The sequence below is a fragment of the Salmo trutta genome, chromosome 6 (assembly GCF_901001165.1).
Source record: "Salmo trutta chromosome 6, fSalTru1.1, whole genome shotgun sequence".
NCBI classification, from domain to species: Eukaryota; Metazoa; Chordata; class Actinopteri; order Salmoniformes; family Salmonidae; genus Salmo; species Salmo trutta.
This window is the reverse complement of record NC_042962.1, coordinates 32,792,452-32,817,486: the sequence shown is the minus strand read 5'-3', so window position 1 is coordinate 32,817,486 and position 25,035 is coordinate 32,792,452. Positions and strand designations below refer to the sequence as shown.

The window sequence follows — 25,035 nt, the reverse complement described above, 5'->3', positions numbered from 1 at the left end:
GGCTAGGGGCGAGGAGAGGGACGGAGGCAAAACTGTTACACGGGCCCAATTTTAATCAGAAGAATCTCCTCTTTGTAATTATGAGAGTCTGGGCAGCGAGCTCATTTGTCATTGATCGGTATAGTCAGAAGTTTTTATTTTTTCCCTACTTAAGCATAAGCACAGTTGACACCATCGAGGTGCAGATATTTACTTTCTACACAAGTTGGGTAGCTAGCTAACATACCGGTACATACTGCTGTAATGATGTGCTATGTGGTTCGTAAGGACAGCGTAGCTAACAAATTGTTAGCCAACATAACGTGTAAGGTAACTTATTTGAAAAGGCATTACTTTATTACATTAAGTAGCAGGCCCTTGGTCGTTAGGGCAAATCTGGTCTGTGATGGGGGGTGGGGGGGGGGGGGGGGGGGGGGGGTGGGGGTTCACACTTAGCTTGGCTATTAGTGTATTAAGTAAAGGTTGAATAGTCTATTGTTCAGCTATTAGCCCTCCTCCCCAACTTGCAACAAATTGCTGTTCCGATCTCATTCCTTTCCCTCTTCCACACATCATCATTCTGCTCCTGAGTGGCTCGCTTGTGGGTGTGCTGGCAGGATATGGCAGCATCTTCGGTTGTGCGTCAAGAATTCTGCATACAGTAGCGCGTTTGTATGAAGGTGTGGTTATTCACAGGAAAACTGTTATATGCTATGGAGGTACATCTGTGTCTTTTTGTCGAGAGCAAAACCTTTTTTATTTTCAATCAAAAATAATTGTTCTGAAAGCAACTTTTTTCCAACACAAAGGAAGTCAAAGTGGACACCTACGAAGATGGCATCTCAGGTAAGCAGCACTGGGCTGTATATCCTAAAAATTACATCTGCTGCTTTAGATTGAACGGTCATATCTCAGTTATTGTTTTCATATCTATAAAAAATAAGCTGTTTTCTTTACTTTCAGAGAGCGAGCTGACCAAGGGGTCGAAAATGTAGATATTGCCAGATGTTCACTGTCCGAGGAACAGGCCGTGGAAGCTTTATTGCTGGCAAAAGTGTCCATAACCAGAGGTAATTAAACTGTTCTGCGTTCTTTTTCTCCGTCTCTGCCTGTCTTGTGGTACATGGAACCTGTCTCACATGCATTAATTAAAAAACCCTTAAGATGTCAGCTGCTAATTTTCAGATTCACACCGCATAAACACAGCCATTTTCACTGGACTATAATTTTCTCTGGGGGTTAGCCTTGCAATAACCAGGTGGTGAGACACATAGCCCTCTCTATATTTAAATGTTTGAGGCACACTCCGATTTGTGTCTGCATCACATACAGTATCTTCTATTGACATTATCTTCTATTGTTTGTCCTCATGTGTCTGTTTTTCAGCATAAAGTAATCGGTAGCCAATTAGTGTGGACACCAGGTGAGACCACACACACACACAATAACAGTCTCTCTTCTTCACTTCATCCCCTGTCCCCCTTAATACTCTAGGTTATATCAGCTGTTTTGGGGAACCCCTCCCGCATCTGAACTGGCTGACACAGAGGGCACAGCATGATCATAGGTGAGATGTCACTCGGTCAGGTCAACAGGAGGTATTATTAAAGAGATGCTTGACATTGAAATACAGACAGAGATGTAGTAGTCCCGGAGTTAATGATCCAAGGTCAGTTTTGCATTTCACCTCCTAATTTAAGATGACTAACCTTGTTAGAGTAAAAAAAACAAGGCTTAATTATGCTCTCTCTATCCATGTGTCACTCGTCTGCAGGTATGTTTTGATTAGAGAGAGGAAGCCAGTCCCGTCATCGCCACCTCACCCGCTCTTAAGATAACCTTCGGGCCAACTGGGGGCTCAAGGCTGGTTCGGAGACACCGCAATTGTGATGAACTGAGAGAATATTAGGGTAGCACTGTAATTCATGAATCATATGCTGTCTATCGCTGTTCTTACCTCTCTCCCCACCTCGTCTTTCTTCCTCGTTTTATAATGCACACCATATGTGCATTGAAGTACAGATTGAACTTGTATTTATACTATTACAATTATCATAATTATTATGTATTTATAACACCTGGATAATGAACTTCTTTCAATAAAGCGTTTCACATTCTTCACTGGTTGAAATTAAAGAATCTCATTGAAATACTATCCTTTGTCCTCAGATTAATGCAGATGAAGGGAGTTAGATATACATAGTTTTTTTTTCTGTATATATGAATTGCAAATCAATCATGTTTCTAGTCTATTGCATAGTTACAATGTGTAATCATTGATGTCCCAGGAGCAGGAGTGGTAAACATTGTTGAAGTGTATAGTTGTAATACATACAGGCAGACACAGCATCATTCAAATAATGGTGTTTGATACTACTGGTATTGGATATGACTGAAAAAGAATGTCTCAGAGATTCATACCTGAACCGCACCTTTATTTGCCAGGGAAGAGTACATGATCAGTGAATATATTCAATGTACAGGCTACAATGTGGGAATCTCATGCATGGTAATAACTACAGAATATGTGTATATAGGACTTGCATCCTTGGCACAATAAAGTTATTATATTCTACTCTATCCATAGGCTTCATTAATGCCATTCAGACTTGAAGTTGATACAACAACTATGATAGCTGATTGGTATGAATATTAGTTTAGAACCTAATGTTTTAAGGGTCCATACACAGATCGGCTACATACTGTAGCTAGTTACACATCCATATGCATACAGTTATTTTTATCCTCCACTACACAATAAGCAAGTAAATAGTTAGCTAGCTATGTTACTTCAGCTGCATTGCATGGCAAGCTTACACAATTGTACATTCAATTTGCTGTAAATGCTTTAGCTAGCTAGATTCTTTACATCTATTGTTTCACAAGACGACTGCCTGGTTTGCTGGTTTTCTCAGGAGTCCCTAAAACATTAAACAACACGAATTACAAATTCATTCTCCTAACACTAGCTAGCTGGCTAATGTTAGCTAGTCAGATAACTTGCTAAATAGCGATTTTTGTAAATTAACTTTATGACAAAAAGATGTGCACAAATGTTTGTCTCTACATTAACTAACATATTCCTCTCAATTGTAAATGTTTTGCTTGACTCGTTATGACGTTATAACAACTTACATCTGGTTCCACCATAATGTTTTGTCAGCCATCTTTGATGAAGAACGCCACAAGGCAAGGGTGGCTCGGTCAAAATTCGTCATTGGAACCACTCGATATGATTGGTCATCAAAAACCTTGGGACCCAAATGCATAATGAGTGCTCTAACTCCCCATTGTGGTAATCTGGAGCAATGAAGCCATGACTCTGTGTACCTCTAAATCCTGCGGTGCAAACTCGCAACTTTTAAAGGGGGAACCACTTTACGTGCAGATATGTGCACCACGTCATTGCTCTCTCTCTTTCTCTCATGCTCTGCTGTGGGTGCATGATGTCGCTTTCAAACTAGGGATTTCATGGCTAACTGAAGTACTACAGTAATTCTACTCATAGATTATGCATGTATGAACTACACATTGACACATCCAGCCCAAATTGGAATGTTTAAAAAATACTTAGTAGTTGTCAGTAGTCTGGAGCATGTCTTAAATGAGGCTTACACAAATTCAGTTCCTCAAGTGCCTATGTGTAATACCAATGATGAGATAGTTACCACTTTGTTATGTTATTTAAATAATACTGTTATTAATTGTATAAATCCATATGTGCCCTAGTCCACTGCATAGGGGATAGTGTGCCATTTGGGACACACACAGACTATTTGGCGGTAGACTGTAGGGCTAAAAGGGTAACTGGCTGGTTGACTTAAGGGCCTTGTTTAAAACCATACATATTGTATACCCTATAGCTCTGTGATCCTCAAATGGCAGCTAAATATGTCTGGACCACCATGCCATTTTCTGTGCTAATGATATACATTAATTTAAAAGAAAAACATCTACAATATTCCTGCTCCTAATATGCAGAATTAAGGTAAAAACGTATGTGATATCATTATTTTTTTAGGAATGTATTGATTATTATTATTATTACGCTTAAAATGTTAGGATTTATGGATCTTGCGGAGTTGGTTAATGTTGCCTTTCAAAACTACTGTCTCGCGACCTTTTTATTTTGTGTAATAAAATTGAATAGTTCTTAATCTAATAGAGTATGGGTTGACCTACAGAACAGAAACTCGCTCCACAAAAGACCAAAGCTCTCCTGTAGCACTAGTGACACTAGCACTGGAGCATCTTCCTTGTGTGCTTCCCAAATGACACACTAAAGAAGTTCACTAAATAGGGAATAGGGTGCCATTTGGGACATATTCCTCCTTTGCTTTATTTCATTATGATTTGATATCATGGAGGACGGAGGAGAAAGGGCTCTGCATCGACGTGTGGAGGTATCCTGGTGGCCATGATCAATGCTTTCTTCCCCCTAGTGAGTCTTTTATTGAATTTTCAAGAGAAATTTATCAGGAGCCATTGTGGATCCACGTCTGGCTGACAGATTGATTTTCAGGAGAGGTTTTTCTCCTAATTTGAGTAGCAGGGACCCGGGTGGGCGGCTGTAAATTCACTTCCACCATAGAAAGGGGTAGGGTGGATGACAAGAAGAGGAGGGAGACGGAGGGATCACACACCTTAGTGCAGTAAGCAGGAGAGGAGAGCAGGGGTTCGATACACTGAGCTGGCTGTGTAATATCCTTCAGGGGAATGAGGGAATGATGCTGAACCCCTCAAAACCAAATGAGCAGACCCTGAGCGCTCACTCTGTGTCCATACAAACAAGATTGGACGGAATATGTCACACTGTCTGTCTATCGGTCGCAGGTAGCGGTTAAGAGCGGTTAAGAGCATTGGGCCAGTAACCAAAAGGGTGCTGGTTTAAATCCCCAAGCAGACTAGGTGAAAAATCTGTTGATGTGACCTTGAGCAAGACACTTAACCCTCGTTGTTCCTGTAAGTTGCTCTGGATATGAGTGTCTGCTAAATGACTAAAATGTAAATGTATCTCATTGGGAGCTGGTGATGGGAGAGGAACAAGAAGATAACCAGTCAGTTGCACAACTGAATGCATTCAACTGAAATGTGCCTTCTACCTTTTATCCAACTCCTCTGAATCAGAGAGGTGTGTGGGCTGCCTTAATCAACGTACAGTGAGGGAAAAAAGTATTTGATCCCCTGCTGTTTTGTACGTTTGCCCACTGACAAAGAAATGATCAGTCTATCATTTTAATGGTAGGTTTATTTGAACAGTGAGAGACAGAATAACAACAAAAAAATCCAGAAAACCGCATGTCAAAAATGTTATAAATTGATTTGCATTTTAATGAGGGAAATAAGTATTTGACCCCTCTGCAAAGCATGACTTAGTACTTGGTGGCAAAACCCTTGTTGGCAATCACAGAGGTCAGACGTTTCTTGTAGTTGGCCACCAGGTTTGCACACATCTCAGGAGAGATTTTGTCCCACTCCTCTTTGCAGATCTTCTCCAAGTCATTAAGGTTTCGAGGCTGACGTTTGGTAACTCGAACCTTCAGCTCCCTCCACAGATTTTCTATGGGATTAAGGTCTGGAGACTGGCTAGGCCACTCCAGGACCTTAATGTGCTTCTTCTTGAGCCACTCCTTTGTTGCCTTGGCCGTGTGTTTTGGGTCATTGTCATGTTGGAATACCCATCCACGACCCATTTTCAATGCCTTGGCTGAGAGAAGGAGGTTCTCACCTAAGATTTGACGGTACATGGCCCCGTCCATCGTCCCTTTGATGCGGTGAAGTTGTCCTGTCCCCTTAGCAGAAAAACACCCCCAAAGCATAATGTTTCTACCTCCATGTTTGACGGTGGGGATGGTGTTCTTGGGATCATAGGCAGCATTCTTCCTCCTCCAAACACGGCGAGTTGAGTTGATGCCAAAGAGCTCCATTTTTGTCTCATCTGACCACAACACTTTCACCCAGTTGTCCTCTGAATCATTCAGATGGTCATTGGCAAACTTCAGATGGGCATGTATATGTGCTTTCTTGAGCAAGGGGACCTTGCGGGTGCTGCAGGATTTCAGTCCTTCACGGCGTAGTGTGTTACCAATTGTTTTCTTGGTGACTATGGTCCCAGCTGCCTTGAGATCATTGACAAGATCCTCCCGTGTAGTTCTGGGCTGATTCCTCACCGTTCTCATGATCATTGCAACTCCACGAGGTGAGATCTTGCATGGAGCCCCAGGCCGAGGGAGATTGACAGTTCTTTTGTGTTTCTTCCGTTTGCGAATAATTGCACCAACTGTTGTCACCTTCTCACCAAGCTGCTTGGCAATGGTCTTGTAGCCCATTCCAGCCTTGTGTAGGTCTACAATCTTGTCCCTGACATCCTTGGAGAGCTCTTTGGTCTTGGCCATGGTGGAGAGTTTGGAATCTGATTGATTGCTTCTGTGGACAGGTGTCTTTTATACAGGTAACAAACTGAGATTTGGAGCACTCCCTTTAAGAGTGTGCTCCTAATCTCAGCTCGTTACCTGTATAAAAGACACCTGGGAGCCAGAAATCTTTCTGATTGAGAGGGGGTCAAATACTTATTTCCCTCATTAAAATGCAAATCAATTTATAACATTTTTGACATGTGTTTTTCTGGATTTTTTTGTTGTTATTCTGTCTCTCACTGTTCAAATAAACCTACCATTAAAATTATAGACTGATAATTTCTTTGTCAGTGGGCAAACGTACAAAATCAGCAGGGGATCAAATACTTTTTTCCCCCACTGTACACAAAGCAGTTGTTGGGGGTTAACTGCCTTGCTCAAGGGCAAAAATACAGACTTTTCCACCTTGCCAGCTCAGGGATTTGAACAATTAACCTTCTGGTTACTGGCCCAACGCTCTTAACCACTAGGCTACCTGCCACACCAGAGGGGAGGTACATGGTCAGCACAACATAACCACAAATATAGACAGTCAGTAGCTAGCTTTTCCCAACTTGGTTAGACAGGTGGAAAACATGACGATCATATCTTTCAGTGTTTACAACAAACACAGAAATGTTAAAGATACTAAACTTAAAAGGAAGCCATTTTGCTTCCACAGCTTTGTTTTCACACAGAACACAATGAATTAGTTATATAAAGCCTTCCAGCACCTGAAATAAAAATTCATTCATATTTTAGAGAGAGAGAGAGAGAGAGAGAGAGAGAGCATTAGGAGTAGGGTGCATACTGTCTTCGTCCCAAATGGTGCCCTATTCCTTATGTAGTGCATTACTTTTGACCAGGGCCCATAGACCCATAGGGCTCTGGTGAAAAGTAGTGCACTGCATAGGGAATAGGGTGCAATTTGGGACACAATCATACTGTTGCAGTGCTCATCCACCTGATTGAATTTACTGACTGCACAATCTAACATACTCCATCTGTCCAGCACCAGAAGCTAGCAAGTCACACACCACATTATGTGACCAGATTCAGGATCGTAGGCTTTTGATGCTATTTCCTACTTCAAAGTAGGGCCCTTTGAAAAAAAATATGATGTCTTCTTTAACATATGAACTTTCATATGCCTTAATTACAAGCTGGTCTGGGGTCCGTAAATATGAATAAATTAGCTATGTAGGAAGAAAGGAAGGGTCCATGATTGGCTGAGATAATTGAGGGGCATAATAGAGACTACACTCTAAAAATAAGAGGTTCCTTGAGTATCCTTTAGGGGTTCTTCAAATTGAAACTGTAGAGGAAACCCTATAAGTCCTTCAAAGAACCCATTAAAAGGGTTTTTCAAAGAACCCCTTTTAATTGATCCTCGAAGAACCTTTGAAGAACGTTTTGGGGTTAATTTTTTAACTACCCCCCTCCCCTATTATTTGTATTATTATTAATAATAATACACATAACAATAATACAATATTGTAATTGTCAGTGTTTATTATGATTTTAGTGGCAAAGCAGAATAGAAAAATCTAAATATGAGGTAAACTCCCAGCAGAGCCCCAAGTCCAACTGGTATATCCTCTGACGTGTTGATGTTAATGTGTTGATGTTCTCCATATCCATAGCCAGAATGATTTTATAGTGCATAAGGATCAAACAGTTTTCCTGTTATATTCATCAGAGGGGTAGGGAGGGTGAAGTCTGTGAATCCAAAAAATAGTAATTATACAGATGTTTAACAAAACATGCACACGACAGTATTCATACCTTGTTTTTTTTTGTAAATGTGAATGAAAAAAAAAATTCATTTTTTATAATGGTGTTCATACACATACCTTGTCCATAATGTAGAGGCCTATGGGATTTTCATTGAAGAGGTACATGTGATCTGCATAACAAACCAATACCAATTGGCATACATTTGTATGCCTCCTCGTCTGTATACCTGTAGAGACAGACACAAAAATGAGCATATCAGTCATCTGCACCTAATACAGCTAGCCTTCAACATATTCTTATAGCCTACATATTCTTACTTCTTTGTTGATTGATATCCATTGAATTGTGTCTATTTTCTGTTTTAGAAAAATTTGCACAAATATGAAAAGATCGATGGTATCATCATAAAACAATACCAATTTAGATCATACAAGGAACAAACTTTAATTTAAATTGAGGAGATCTTTGCATTTTTCATTTAAATGCCTGCACCTGCTGTCCTTTCAAATTCAAATACAAATGTTTCAGCTCGGCAGTTAACTTCTTGCAAGAACCCTCACCAACTAAGGAGGTTCCTCGATGAACCCATCCTCCTATGGGGTTCTTGGAAGAATCTATTGGGGGCAATTTTCAGTACCAAGAACTTTGAGGATCTTAGAAGACACCTTGTTGAACCCCTAATTTTTAGAGTGTACTTTCTGGGGGACAATGCCATGCTGACTCATGCTTTTAAATTCTGAAAGAGATTGGTGGGGCTAAGGCTTCAGAGGGTGTGAACTATGCTTAATGGGCGTTAACAATGAGGGGTCTCTCGAAAGAGAGAAAATCATTCAAGGCATTTTTCTTCTACCTGTCTCTAAAGTGGGATAACAAGTTTATCAAATGTCAAAGAAGCATAACGTTCCCAGGATTCCCCCATCTGCAGTGTATGAAAGACTATTTGGAAGAGTCTATTAAAAAAATGTCAATCTTGAAAATTCTACACAAACTCACCTTCCTGAATTCAGTCACATTACAGCCTTATTCTAAAATGGATGAAATGAAAACAATTCCTCATGAATCTACACACAATACCCATAATGACAAAGCGAAAACAGTTTTTTAGAAAATGTTGCTAATTTATTACAAATAAAAAAGATGGAAACCTTATTTACATCCATATTCAGACCCTTTGCAATGTATTTACATCCGTATTCAGACCCTTTGCAATGCTTCCACAACTTGATAGGAATCCACCTGTGCTAAAATGAATTGATTGGACATGATTTGGAAAGGCACGCACCTGTCTATATAAGGTCCGACAGTTGACAGTGCATGTCAGAACAAAAACCAAGCCATGAGGTTGAAGGAATTGTCCGTAGAGCCCCGGGACAGGATTGTGTCGAGGCACAGATCTGGGGAAGGGTACGCAAAAATATCTGCAGCATTAAAGGTTCCCAAGAACAGTGGCCTCCATCATTCTTCAATGGAAGACGTTTAGTCAAGTCAAGGCTCTACCTAGAGCTGGCCACCCGGCCAAACTGAGCAATCGGGGGAGAAGAGCCTTGTTCAGGGAGGTGACCAAGAACCCGATGGTCATTCTGACAGAGCTCCAGAGTTCCTCTGTGTAGATGTTAAAATCTTCCAGAAGGACAACTGTCTCTGAAGCACTCCACCAATCAGGCCTTTATGGTAGAGTGGGCAGACGGAAGCCACTCCTCAGTAAAAGGCACATGACCAGAATCTGTGGATAGATGGCGGCATTCGCGCAAAACTGAAAGCTGTCTCCACATGCTTCAAGATGGCCACCATTGTTCCTGTACCCCAGAAGGTAAAGGGAACTGAACTAAATGACTATCGCCCCATGGCATTCACTTCTGTCATCATGAAGTGCGTTGAGAGGCTAGTCAAGGATCATATCACCTACACCTTACCTGTCACCTTAGACCCACTTCAATTTGCTTACCACCCTAATAGGTCCACAGACGATGCAATCACCATAACACCGCACACTGCCCCATCTGGACAAGAGGAATACCTATGTAAGAATGCTGTTAATTGACTTCAGCTCAGCATCCAACGCCATAGTACCTTCTAAGCTCATCATTAAGCTAGAGGCCCTGGGTCTCAACCCTGCCCTGTGCAATTTGGTCCTGGACTTCCTCCACAACATCTTCACTTCGCTGATCCTCAACACTGGGGCCACACAAGGGTGCGTGCTCAGCCCCCTCCTGTACTCCCTGTTCACCCACAACTGCGTGGCCATGCACACCTCCAACTCAATTATCAAGTTTGCAGATGACACAACAGTCGTAGGCTTGATTACCAACAACGATGAGACAGCCGACAGGGAGGAGGTGAGGGCACTCGGAGTGTGGTGTCAGCAAAACAACCTCTCACTCAATGTCAACAAAACAAAGGAGATGATCATGGACTTCTGGAAACAGCAGAGGGAGCACCCTCCTATCCACATCGACGGGACAGCAGTGGAGAAGGTGTAAAGTTTTAAGTTCCTCGGCATACACAATTACGGACAAACTGAAATGGTCCACACACACAAACAGTGTGGTGAAGAAGGCGCAACAGCACCTCTTCAACCTCAGGAGGCTGAAGAAATTTGGCTTGTCACCTAAAACCCTCACAAACTTTTACAGATGCACAATTGAGAGCATCCTGTCGGGCTGCATCACCGCCTGGTATGGCAACTGCACCGCCCACAACTGCAAGGCTCTCGAGAGGGTGGTGCGCTTTGCACAACGCATCACCGGGGACAAAATACCTGCCCCCCAGGACACCTACAACACCCACTGCCTGTTCACCCCGCTACCATCCAGAAGGCGAGGTCAGTACAGGTGCATCAAAGCTGGGACCGAAAGACTGAAAAACAGCTTCTCTCTCAAGGCTGTCGGACTGTTAAACAGACATCACTAAGACAGAGAGGCTGCTGCCTACATACAGACTTGAAATCATTGGCCACTTTAATAAATGGATCACTAGTCACTTTAATAAGGCCACTTTAATAATGTTTACATATCTTGCATTACTCATCTAATATATATACTGTATTTTATACCATCTATTGCATCTTGCCTATGCCGCTCTGTCTTTGCTCATCCATATGTATATATTCCATTCCTTTACTTAGATTTGTATGTATTAGGTACTAGCTGTTGTGGAACTGTTTGATTATATGTTAGATATTGCTACACTGTCGGAACTAGAAGCACAAGCATTTCGCTACGCTCGCATTAACATCTGCTAACCATGTGTATGTGACCAATAACATTTGATTTGATTTGACAGCCCGCTTGGATTTTGCAATGTCACCGAAAGGACTCTCAGACCATGAGAAAACAGATTCTCTGGTGTAATGAAACCAATATTTAACTCTTTGGCCTGAATGCCAAGCATCATGTCTGGAGGAAACCTGGCAACTTTCCTACGGTGAAGAATGGTGGTGGCAGCATCATGCTGTAGGAATGTTTTTTCACCGTCGGGGACTGGGAGACTAGTCAGGATCAAGGGAAAGATGAACGGAGCAAAGTACAGAAAGATGCTTGATGAAAACCTGCTCCAGAGCACTCAGGACCTCAGACTGGGGCAAAGGTTCACCTTCCAACAGGACATCGACCCTAAGCACACAGCCAAGACATCACAGGAGTGACTTCGGGACAAGTCTCTGATTGTCCTTGAGTGGCCCAGTCAGACTTAAACCCGATCGAACATCTCTGGAGAGACCTGAAAATAGCTGTGCAGCAACTACCCCATCTAACCTGACAGCTTGAGAGGATCTGCAAAGAAGAATGGAATAAACTCCCCAAATACATGTGTGCCAAGCTTGTAGCATCATACCCAAGAAGACCCGAGGCTGTAATCGCTGCCAAAGGTGCTTCAACAAAGTACTGAGTAAAGGCTCTGAATGCTTATGTAAATGTGATATTTCAGTAGATTCAGTAGAAAAATGGAATCCATTTTAGAATAAGGCTGTAATGTAACAAAATGTGGATAAAGTCAAGGGGTCTGAATACTTTCTGAATGCACTAAAATATAAATAAAAAAGGATGGGAAACAACAGGAGGAAAGAGAGGAAGGACACGTGTTGTGTCCCAAATAGTACCCTATTGCCTATACAGTATAGTGTACTACTTTTGACCAGATATCTATGGGCCCTGGAAGTGCACTATATAGGGATTTCGGTACCATTCAGGACGCAGACAAGATTTTGATGAGTTCCCAGACATGAATATGTTGAGGAGATTTGGTGGCTGTATTAAAATGTCAGAACAAGCTAAGCTGTTGTTCATGCAGACAGAAACAGGCCACATCAGGAGAGTGAGCAAATAGTGGAGTAGAGAGGAGATTGATAGGAGAGGAGATGATTGAAGAAAAGAAGAAGTGAAAATATCATGTCATGTTTCTACAGCATGTTAGAGAAATCTGATCTCCTCGGAGTTAGTAAGAACAGACATAGGACACACAGGTCACACTCAACCTGATTACATTTCTATGAAATTATAATTATTTCAGTAAATGGCATAGGAAATTGGGGACAACACAAATATCTTAAATCAAACACCTAAAAAGTAATTTTTGAAATATATGTAAATGGTCAGGATATCGTTGTGTCACAATTAGATTATTTGTCTTCAGATCATTTACAATCAGTCACTAGCACAGAGTGCCATAAACTATTGAAGTTTCTTTGTTTGTCCCAAGAGGAGTCCAATAATTGAAATGTGCATATTCATTACAAATCCTTTGCATTGTGATTGAGTGCTATTGTGAACTGACTTCGTCCCCTTTGTTTCTCATTACTCTACAGCTCCACTCAGACGGGGACCGGGGTGATGGTAGCATACGATATGTCCTGACCGGTGATGGAGCCGGTAGTCTGTTCATCATCGATGAGAACTCTGGGGATATCCATGCCACTAAGAGATTGGACCGGGAGGAGAAGGCCTACTACACGCTCCGGGCCAAGGCCGTCAACAGAATCACTAACACCTCTCTAGAGGGAGAGTCAGAGTTTATCATCAAGATCCATGACATTAACGACAATGAGCCCAAGTTTACCAAGGACCCCTACTTCACAGAGGTACCTGAGATGTCCCCACTGGGTACGTATGAACACCTACACCCTAACCCTTAATTCACACACATACCTGAGATGTCCCCACTGAATATGTATGATCACCTACACCCTTACCCCTACTTCACTCACGTACCAGAGATGTAACCTCTTGGTACGTATGACAGAAGTAGGCTACAGAGAACAGCCCTACATCCATCTTACTCACTTCTTACCACAGACACCTACCAGGGCAGAAGTGGTTAAAATGTTTCTCGTTGTCAAGTCATAACCATGTCATCCTGTTTTGCCCTGTGTGTAACTGTAACTCATAGCCTGACCGACCATTGTTAAACAGTTCCACAGTTAAACTGATAGCCTGGACATCATTATAAAAGAGGGGGATCTCATGCGGTCAGTGGTAATAATATATGCCATACTTGTATCTGCAATGGATAGCAGGATTAGAAGGCTTATGTGTGAGACAAGCTAAAGTTGTTACAAACAAACGCCTATCCTGTTGGATCAAAGAGGGCTTTATCAATCATAATAATGAGAGGAAAGATTGTCTACATCCCAAATAGCACCCTATTCCCTATGTAGTGCACTACATTTGAGCAGGGCCCATAGAGAATAGGTTGCCATTTGGGGTGAATAAATTGAGTCGTTAAATGCGAATGATTACAGGCCATTAACTGTTTTATTACAGCCAAACAAACTAAGTGAAGCGGCCCAATGATGCTGATTATATTACATACTTGAGCTAATCTTTTGAATACTCTGTTCAGTTATCAATTACAACACATTAAAAACTCTGTTTTTTGCCTGGTGTATGTCAATAATGTAGTTGGAATTCAAGACGATTAATCATGCAGTTCAGATATTAGGGTATGTGAAGTATACACTTAACACTAAATAGTGACATTGGTCACATAACACCGACAAGTGACAAACTGTCAGCCTGTTTACAAACTCTAAGGAAGAAAAGCAGTTGCCCATAGCCACAAGTGAGGTGTGCCTTGAAAGAGGGCCTGTTCTGGACAGGCCTTTATAGTACAATCGACTGGACACTTTGTCCTGTGAAATACTGAGCATTCCCTCTACAGAAAGCAAAGTGATATCATCAAAGAAATTAGCTTACACTTTATTTATTCAATAAGGAGGTTAAAGAGAAAAGTAACTTCAGATGTTTGTGCAGCAATGTAAAACTCCCACTAGTTTCACCCGTGCAGACCTCACATTGACACTGAATTAGAATTAGAGGTTTCAGTTGGTCACGATTCCAATGCCAATTGCACAATTCTATATTTATGTTCATTGCCATTAAATAGTTCTACTCAATTAATTATTCTTATGCATTTAATGAGTCAACACTGGGCCCCACTAGGCATCGCTGGGAGGTACTATTTGACGAACACTTTGCCCCTTTGTTCTGTTGGAATATCATTCTCTGCCTCTTTGATAAGGAAAATGGATCACAGCCGTTGCCTTGGATCAGATATAGGGTTGTTAGACACTCGAGATACACTAATAGGTTTTTAGGGGTTTGCAAACAGCAGAGCTGCTATACTGGCTGGTACTGCTGCGTACGGTGCCTGTGAGATTTGTATAGCGTATAGGAAATTATATGTTTAGAGGGCATAGAATAGTATGCATTTTTTTTTTGGGGGGGGGGGGGGGGGGGTCATTTGTGACGCCACCAAAGACTTCAGTTCAGTCCAGTTCACTTTATTGGCCTTATTCAGGAAGTTGTCTTGAATCTTGTGTTATTGAGTGTTCCCCAACGCCCACTCCATTCCATGTGTATAACTTTGCTCACCAAGTTACCCTCTTTTTTTTCTTCTCCTCCCTCTTTCCTTCCCCAGGCACGGTGGTGACGCAGGTGACCGCTACAGACGCTGATGACCCTACATATGGTAACAGTGCCAGGGTGGTCTACAGCATCCTGCAGGGACAGCCATACTTCTCCGTAGAGCCCAACACAGGTCAGTGTTAACAGACCCTGTCTTTTTGCTTTTCTGTAGACAGAAAGGAGAGGTAGGGTCAGTTACAATGCAAATACAGTGTTCTATAATATTTACCCTCTACAGTCTATCTGTGGCTCAAGGGAGCAATGTTCCCAGAGAGTGAACAGGGAAGTATACACAAGGTGCCATTAACCTGCCTCACTGAAGATTCAACTAACACCTGAATGGAACCCAAATTCATACTGCGAGTGAACCAGGATATGAACAGTGCACTACCCCGTCACTACCACGTCTGGAGACTGTGTGTGTGTGTGTGTACGTGTGCGTTCACTGCGGCTATTAACTCCCGTGTCAGACTGAAAAGACATGACAGAAAAGAAGGACAGAATCTCCACCAACCGCCGCTTTTCAATCCCACTGCTCCGTCTCCACTGCTATATTTAATCATTTGTAATGTGTGCTTTGGATTGGATCCCAAATGTGTTTTTTGCTTAAACAAAAGGGAAATGGCGACCCAAAAAATATATTAATCGCAGGATTAACAGTAATATGGTTTATGCCAGATGTGCCATGTAAACTGACATCCCCCCTACACAAAGGCAGGCTTGGACATCATAAGTATGATTCTCTCTCTCGCCCTGTGTCTATGAGTGTATCAGAGTGTATTGGTGTATACATACAGTACACACACATACTGTATATCTATGTATTGTTCCCCCTCAGAACTACTTGAATGGACTAGCATGTTTTTCAGTTGCTAGCTGTCCTTCAGCGAGTGAGATACACACACACACTCCTCTGTTCTCCCTCCTCCCCTGCTGCCACATCCTAAGTGATGAAAGAGCAGGATGAGAGTTTTATACCCCTGCGTTCACTGTGCGTTTCACCAACGCTGCTCAGAACTAGGTTTGAATGATGTGCACCATCAACCCTCACATCCCCTATTGTTTGATATTCAATTATTATTTCCTCTTTGGAAAAAGTGTTAGTGCTATATATATCTATCTCTATCAGAAGTATCTAATCTTGCATCACTTTGACCGTCTGTCCTGACTGTCTGTCCTTCACATTCAGGTGTGATCAAGACAGCCCTGCCTAACATGGACAGGGAGACCAAGGAGAACTATGTGGTTGTGATCCAGGCTAAAGACATGGCTGGACAGATGGGTGGGTTATCAGGGACCACCACAGTCAGCATTACCCTCTCTGATGTCAATGACAACCCACCACGCTTCCCAAAGAGTGAGTATAGTGCACACAAACAGACAGATGTGTGTATGCACATGCACTCACACACACACACACACACACACACACACACACACACACACACGTGCACCCTATCTCACACAGACACATCAGTCCCCTGAATATAAAACTCAGTTGACTATACAGGCTTGTGCCAACCAGGCAGCCTCCATCTGGTGGCAATTTCAAAATGAATGTGGATTATTGCAGCAAGTATTACTGTGCTGCTGTGGCGTGTGTGTGTGTGTGTGTGTGTGTGTGTGTGTGTGTGTGTGTGTGTGTGTGTGTGGCAGTACCGCTCTCTTGAAGGCAAGGCATAATTAAATGTAGAGCCATATGAGAGAGTGAAGGGTCCTGCACAGTGCATCAGATCAGCCTGCTAATCCCTATTAAATGAAAAGAGTACACTGTGGGTTTTATCTTCTTCACTCTTTCTCTGTCGCTCTCTCTTTATCTCTAACTCTATCACTTTCATTCTCTTTCTCTCAGTCATTCTCAATCTCTTTCTCTTGCTCTCTTTAACGCTCTCAATGTCACTGTGTGTGGCTCCGCTACTGTCCTTTGTTTCTAATTTTTTTCTCCTTCCTCGTCCTCGCTTTCAGTGTTTCTTTTGCCATTCATCTTTTTCTCATACACTCTCCCACTTTCCTTCAATCTCCACTCACACACTGTCTCATGTCCCTCGCTTTCCCTTGCTCTCTCCCTCTCTGGTGCATCTGGTGAATTGCAAAGGCAGCTGCATCAGATTGACAGATTACTGGTGTCATTTTGTTTCCCCTCAATAACAGCAGTGTGTGTGTGTGCTTCTATGTCTCTGTGTTTATCTCTGTGTGTTTGCGTGTGTGTGTGTGTGTGTGTGTGGGCGTGTTACACTTTGTTAGAATCAACGCATACAAGCCAAACAACTCTTCACGTGACAAAACTCACACAAACGTAGAAACCCTGACTCCATTTATCACCCTCTACAACAGGGAGACAAACACTGTCACTGCACCTCACCTCAATGGACAGAACAGGAAGGGAGGGATGGAAGGGGTTGGGATGGATAGAAAGGAAGAGAAGGTGAGACGGGGAGGAATAAATGGAGGGAGTGATGAAGAGAGGGGGCAGGTAGAAAGAGAAAGAGAGTGAGGGCAAGTGGATATTGTAATGGGACACCCAGTGTCAGGCAGCGATATAATTTTTGTATATTATACCTCTCAACCCAATGCTGAATACTTGTTAGCCTGGGAAACTTCTCCATAGTGGGATGTGTGTGTGTGTGTGTGTGTGTGTGTGTGTGTGTGTGTGTGTGTGTGTGTGTGTGTGTGTGTGTGTGTGTGTGTGTGTGTGTGTGTGTGTGGTTTTACTATCCTTGTGGAGACCATAAATCCTCACAAGGATAGTTATGGTTAGGGGTTAAGGTTAGGGTTGAGGAAAATAGGATTTTGAATGGGAATTCATTGTTTGTTCCTACAACGATAGTAAAACAAACATGTCTGAGTCTGTGTGTGTGCCCATGCCTTTGTGTGTGTGTGTGTGTGTGTGTGTGTGTGTGTGTGTGTGTGTGTGTGTGTGTGTGTGTGTGTGTGTGTGTGTGTGTGTGTGTGTGTGTGTGTGTGTGTGTGTACACTTGAGTGTGTGCATGCAAGATGTGTGTGTGGGACCTGCCGACTCAGGCGTTGCCAGAATGATGTCAGCATGTTTTATGAGGGTGTCAGTGGTGTTTGTATATGCAGCCTGTGTGTATAACAGGTCCATCCCTCTGCAGACCAGACCAGCTATTTATTTAAGCATATGAGATACAGTGGGGTGCTCAAGCTGGCAGACAGGGACGCATCAATTTATCTGGCTCAAACCAGGAAATCATCTGGTGAAAATAACTAGCTATGTATGGTCCATTGTATTCAGAGTTGAATAAATGATGCAAGATTGATTGATCTTGGCTTTTAAGATGTACAGTATTTAAAAGTATGAGTTTAGGGGTTGATCCAGGTGGTACAGATGGAAAAAACAACAACAACGGATGTGTGTATGTCTTTCCTCCAGGTCTGTATGAGTTCAAAGCTCCCGAGTCGACAGAACCAGGCACGACGGTGGCTGTGCTGCGAGCTACGGACGCTGACATCGGCAGGAACGCTGAGATGAACTACCGAATCACCAGCAGCGACGGCCCCGCCATGTTCGACATCTCAACCAATAGGAGCACACAGGATGGTGTCATCACCCTCAGGAAGGTCAGTGAATGGCTGGATTCCAAATCTACCACTACCCTTTGTCCCTAGTCCCTATTCCTTTGCCCCTAATTTTTACATTTACGTCATTTAGCAGACGCTCTTATCCAGAGCGACTGACAGTACGGCTGGATTCCAAATCACTCCTAGTCCCTCGTTCATGGGGCATTCGACCCTACTCCCTAGGTGTTATCACACTCAGAAAGTTCAGTATGGCTGGATTCAAAATTGAACCGTAACCCCTATAAACACTAGATCAAGGTTTCCCAAACTCGGTCCTCGGGGCCCCAAGGGGTGTACGTTTTGTTTTTTTCCCTAGCACTACACAGTTGATTCAAATAATCAACGAATCCTCAAGCTTGGGTAACTTGATTAAGCTGTGTAGTGTTCGGGCAAAAACCAAAACGTGCACTCCTTGGAGAGAGTTTGGGAAACACTGTGCTAGACCGTACTACTGTCCACACTTGTTCAAAATGTTTGGATTCCAAATCAACCCCTAACCAGTACTCCCTAGGGCCCTAAAAGTATTTGGTAGATTTAAGTGATATGGTAACTGCTTCACCTTGCCTTTTGAAAGGGTGGAGTTTGCCACATTGCTATCCAGTCATGTCAGATTTTACATTCACATGCTCAGATAGGATGTATTCTTAGTCACGGTTTCTGAGTGCAGATCAGATTGATGCTAGGTATTTATTTCACCAGAACCAGTCAGTAGTCCTCTGGGTGCTCTGAGCTATAGTATGTTTTGATGTATTAAACAGAATCAGATTGTTGCTTTATCAAGCGCCCCCTTATCCTCTAGTGTGGCTTTAAATCGATCACGCCACTTCCACCAGGTCATCATTGAGTGGAGGGAGATGTAATTGCCTTCTGCTGATGCTACCGTTGTAATGATATTGGAGGGATCTAGGCTCGCTCTCTCGCGCTCTGTGTGTATGTGCGGGTGTGTACCGAGTCTGGTCTACAACCAAGCCTACTTTAATTAAATGGCTCATCTAGGTAAAAGGGCATGCCATTTCTCCTGTACCACTAGCACTGTCACCAAACAACACATGCTCATGTTGACATCATTAAACCCCTGTCTTGAGGAAAAGCCAAGCAGGACAAAAAATAAATCAATGATTTATTGAGTATGAAGGGTCATATCAAATGTCTGTATTTGTTTGATATCAAGTTCGGTACAGGCAGACAGTAGCCAGTTGAAAGCTCATTGGCATTGAAAAACCTGCACTGATGCAAGTGCGCACGCACACATACACACCTACCTCTCCGGTTAAATGACTGCATTTGATTTGGCAGTAGCTCCCTCACAGCTAAAGGCACACGTCAGATGTGTTCTTTCCAGAGAGCGTTGGTGTGATGACACTCTTAAAGATGGAGCACAGAGCCAGAGGTTTCATCCCATGGCTAGAGTTTCCATAGCATATACCAGTAATTTCCTTTCAAGGCCATGAAGGGAATAATAATAATAATACTACATGGTATTTATATGATGGATCCAAAGTCGCTTAGAATCAAACAAGTGCAAACTTCAGGAGAAAGGAGAGATTATTGGGATTCACACAAATAGAAAGAAGAGGAGAGAGCTTTAAACCTTTTTTACACCGCATACCTGAGTTAATTTACTAAAGACAGAATATAATACTAATTGTGTGGTGCTTATATTTGTCCTATTTTCACACACGCATGTGTGAATTGGAAATGTTTTTTTGTTGCATATCCCAACTCTCCCGAGACACCCTCGGAGAGTGGGGTCACTGCCAGGGGCTGCCATTATCAAATCAAATTCTATTAGTCACATGCGCCGAATGCAACAGTTGTAGACCTAACAGTGAAATGCTTACTTACGAGCCGCTAACCAAAAATGCAGTTTAAAAAAAATATGAGTAAGAATAAGAAAGACAAGTAACAAGTAATTAAAGAGCAGCAGTAAAATAACAGTAGCGAGACGATACACAGGGGGGTACCGGTACAGAGTTAATGTGCGGGGGCAACGGTTAGTTGAAGTAATATGTACATGTAGGTAGAGTTATTAAAGTGACTATGCATAGATGATAACAACAGAGAGTAGCAGCGGTGTAAAATAGGGAGAGGGGGTGCTGTTCAGGATTAGATGTTCAGGAGTCTTATGACTTGGGGGTAGAAGCCGTTTAGAAGCCTCTTGCACCTAGACTTGGTGCAATTAGGGTTAAGTGCCTTGCTCAAGGGCACATCAACAGATTTCTCACCTTGTCGGCTTGGGGATTTGAACTAGTGTAATGTAATATAGAAATCGCCAATAGCTGGATGAGTCACCATTTAGTTTGGTTGAAATGATCCAACCATTATGTAGGTTGGTGGAAATCCCCATCGACTGAGGATGAGGGGTCTCCATTATGTATGTTGAATAATAATAAACTACATTTATCAATCTGACTCCATTATTATGTGAATGCTATAGGCCCATACCCGTATCCAGTGGGTACAGCCAAGGTTGCGAGCCTTGCGTCACCACTCAGAATACTATAAGATACACATGTCTAGGTTTACTGTTATGCAATTATTAAGAGGCTGAGCAACAAGGAGCTAATATCTGGCAATTAATGTCCTAGCATTACATTATCGAGTTAACCTCAGCTCAGAGATGCACAGTTAGAGACCACGCGTACTGTATATGCTGTGTGTATAGTGTAATTAACAACTATCAATAGCCCTATTAAATTATAGGCATATAGTCAATCAAATAATTACTCTGTTAAACGAGGAATGCATTTACTCAATTCAACTAATAGAATGTATTACGAAAGAATTGACACTCAAACAATTACAGTGCACATGAAATACATACATTACAAAATAACACGGAGTAAATTACTATCCCCAATAGGCTAAGACTTAACATGGTTACATGTGTCTTCAGTTCAGAATCATCTCTAAGAGAAAAACTGTGAGTTTGATACACACATGAGCTTGAATTAAAATTACTTAACACTTTGCGAGTGAAAACGAAAACAGGAAAACACACCCAGATTCTAAACTAATCAACTCAATTTGAATGTTATGACCAGACAATAGGAATGTGCCTGATAACCAGTCAACCCAACATACAATTTAAATCCAGTCACTTTAAAAATACATCAAGCAGAAAACATATAATGCAATAAGACATATGTGCAGCTCTTTATAAGCTCTTGAAACAAACCAACCACAACAATTTAATTCACACAGGAACATTAATTTAGTCGATTCAAGTTTCATCAGTCTTCACACCTCTCCTGGTGACTGACCCTAGGATTTCCATGAGAACTTCTCATCCTGGAGATTGCTACAGCAAAGGTGTGACTCGCTCCTGTGAGATGCAAATATACAGCCATCACTCCGGACAATGCCATATTGAATCAACTCACCAGGCTGGTTTCAGCAAGTCACCAGTCGCGAGTATATTACCTTCTCACGTTCTTCTACTACACTAGCAACATTTCAGTTACTGGCCCAACACTCTAGCCACTAGGCTCCCTGCCACCCCAGACACCAGAAAGCAGCCAGAAAAAGAGGGAGTCGTTGAGTTACACTGAATTAATTCAATTGTTGATATTGTGTGTGTCTTCGACGAGGATTGTGTTGCAAGTTACAGGATTTGTCTGTGTGAGAGGGGAAGTAAATTAAAAATGTGTCAACTGACGAGGAACGGAGAGGTTGAGTCACACTGAATCAATTCAATTGTTGATAGAGTGCGCGTTGTTTGGTGTGTCTGTGTGTGTCTGTGCGTGTGTGTGCGTTGCTTAGACGAGGAGGGTGTTGCATGTCACAGGATTTGTCTGTGTGAAAAGGAAAGAAAGTGGAATAGAAATGTGTCATCTGGCGATTGAGTGTGTGTGAGTTGTTAACCCTCTCTTCTCCATTCTACCTCTGTCTCCTCAGTCTCTGGACTTTGAGAGGAAGCGGTCCTACACTCTAAGGATCCAGGTGGAGAACTCCAACCCTGACCCTCGGTTCCTGCGCTATGCGGCGACCACGGACGGGGCGACGGTCAAACTGATCGTGGAGGATGTGGACGAGCCGCCCGTGTTCGACCGGGTCGGCTATGTCATGGAGGTCAAAGAAGACGTGGCGGTAGGCACAATCATTGGATCAGTCAGCGCCACAGATCCAGACAGCAGCCGCAGTCCCGTCAGGTACTACGCACGCACACAAACACACACATTGGGGAGGGGAGAGGACAGACACACACACACATACATACTTATCTGTTGATATTAATCAGTGGAGGAGCCCAGCCGACTGAATTATTGAGAATATTAGAAAGGCAATTAGCACCCCAACAGCAACAGATTTAACAAGCTTAGACTAACTGTCAGAAACGAGAGGGGCAAATAGTGTGTCTGTATGTGTGTGTTTGTCTGTGAGTGTGTAGGGCGCATTTAGACAGACAGACAGACAGACAGACAGACAGACAGACAGACAGACAGACAGACAGACAGACAGACAGACAGACAGACAGACAGACAGACAGACAGACAGACAGACAGGACAGACAGACAGGACAGACAGACAGACAGACAGACAGACAGACAGACAGACAGACAGACAGACAGACAGACAGACAGACAGACAGACAGACAGACAGACAGACAGACAGACAGACAGACAGACAGACAGACAGACAGACAGACAGACAGACAGACAGACAGACAGACAGACAGACAGACAGACAGACAGACAGATAGATAGATAGATAGATAGATAGATAGATAGATAGATAGATAGATAGATAGATAGATAGATAGATAGATAGATAGATAGATCGATCGATAGATAGATGCTAACACAGTTGGTTGTTCAGGAAAAAGAGTAAAAATAGTGGTTGTGAAAGGGGAGAGTGGAAGAGGGTGTATATGGAAGAGAGGGAAGATTGGGGTAGGGGGTGCGATGGTACACGATACCTGAGCGACTGACCACCCTGGTTCATGCTCTCCCCCGGGGATATGCTTCCCTCCTTCGCTCCGCTCCCCTTCCCTCTTCTCCCTGTCAACATCTGCAACTAAATGGCACCCTATGGGCCCAGGTCAAAAGTAGTGCACTATATAGGAAATAGGTTGAATTTGGGACACAACCGAATTCTGATCCTCCATTAATCAAACTGATGTATAACAGTCAGTCTTAGGAAGTGGAGAAACACAACACGACTGGATTACCTGTGTGTGTGTGTGTGTCTGTATGTGTGTGTGAGTGGGTGCACATAAATGTTGTGTGTGTGTGTGTGTGTGTGTGTGTGTGTGTGTGTGTGTGCGCATGCCTTTGTGTTTGTGTGTCCATGTTAGCACAGATAAACATTTTTGAAGTCATTCTATTTTTAGCCGAACAACCAATCCACAACTGTCAGTCATCCAAATTGCTTTCAAATTGGATGATATTTGTAGCAGTAGGACGTATTGTTGTGATAATGCGGCACTGGACATTTGTTTTGTGCAGATACAGGTACTCGATAGAACAGCACACAGACAAAGACAGGGTGCATAATATTCCTGCGAACGTGAAGAAGCTTATACACTGCCTCACAGCCAACAGTGCATTGGGTTTATATGAAAACAAAGTGAGGAAGCTTATACTTGTTTGCTATGTGCAGGTACTCTATTGACCGGCGTACAGACATGGACAGGGTGCTCAACGTGCATCCAGGTAACGGCTCAGTGTTCATGCTGAGGACTCTGGACAGAGAGGACATCGCCTGGCACAATGTCTCTGTTATTGCCACTGAGTTCAGTAAGTACCATGTTTTTTTTATTTCACCTTTATTTAACCAGGTAGGCCAGTTGAGAACAAGTTCTCATTTACAACTGCAACATGGCCAAGACAAACCAGTGCAACAAAAACAACAACACAGAGTCACACATAAACCAGCGTACAGTCAGTAACACTAAAGAAAATAAAAACAGAAAAATCTATGTACAGTGTTTGCAAATGTAGAAGAGTGGGGAGGTAAGTAATAATATTGATTGGCTGTGTACAGGTACAGTGATCGGTAAGCTGCTCTGACAGCTGATGCTTAAAGTTAGAGAGGGAGATATAAGACTCCAGCTTCAGAGATTTTTGCAATTCGTTCCAGTCATTGGCAGCAGAGAACTGGAAGGAAAGGCGGCCAAAGGAAGTGTTGGCTTTGGGGATGACCAGTGCAATATACCTGCTGGAGCGCGTGCTACGGGTGGGTGTTGCTATGGTGACCAGTGAGCTGAGATAAGGCGGGGCTTTACCTAGCCAAGACTTATAGATGACCTGGAGCCAGTGGGTTTGGCGATGGATATGTAGTGAAGGCCAGCCAACGAGAGCATACAGGTTGCAGTGGTGGGTAGTATATGGGGATTTGGTGATAAACGGACGGCACTGTGATAGACTACACCCAGTTTGCTGAATCGAGTGTTGGAGGCTATTTTGTAAATTACATCGCCGAAGTCAAGAATCGGTAGGATAGT

General features: G+C 42.7%; 1 protein-coding gene across 1 annotated transcript in view; it reads left to right on the top strand.

The window, feature by feature from the left end:
* The window catches only part of LOC115195866 (cadherin-6-like), a 97,627-nt gene that overhangs the window by 64,618 nt on the left and 7,974 nt on the right, over window positions 1–25,035 (top strand). Inside the window, exons 3-8 of the mRNA XM_029756183.1 lie at window positions 12,913–13,207; window positions 15,024–15,143; window positions 16,200–16,367; window positions 18,402–18,589; window positions 22,487–22,740; window positions 24,192–24,328. Coding sequence (XP_029612043.1) covers window positions 12,913–13,207; window positions 15,024–15,143; window positions 16,200–16,367; window positions 18,402–18,589; window positions 22,487–22,740; window positions 24,192–24,328 — 1,162 coding nt within the window. The remainder of the gene's footprint in view (window positions 1–12,912; window positions 13,208–15,023; window positions 15,144–16,199; window positions 16,368–18,401; window positions 18,590–22,486; window positions 22,741–24,191; window positions 24,329–25,035) is intronic.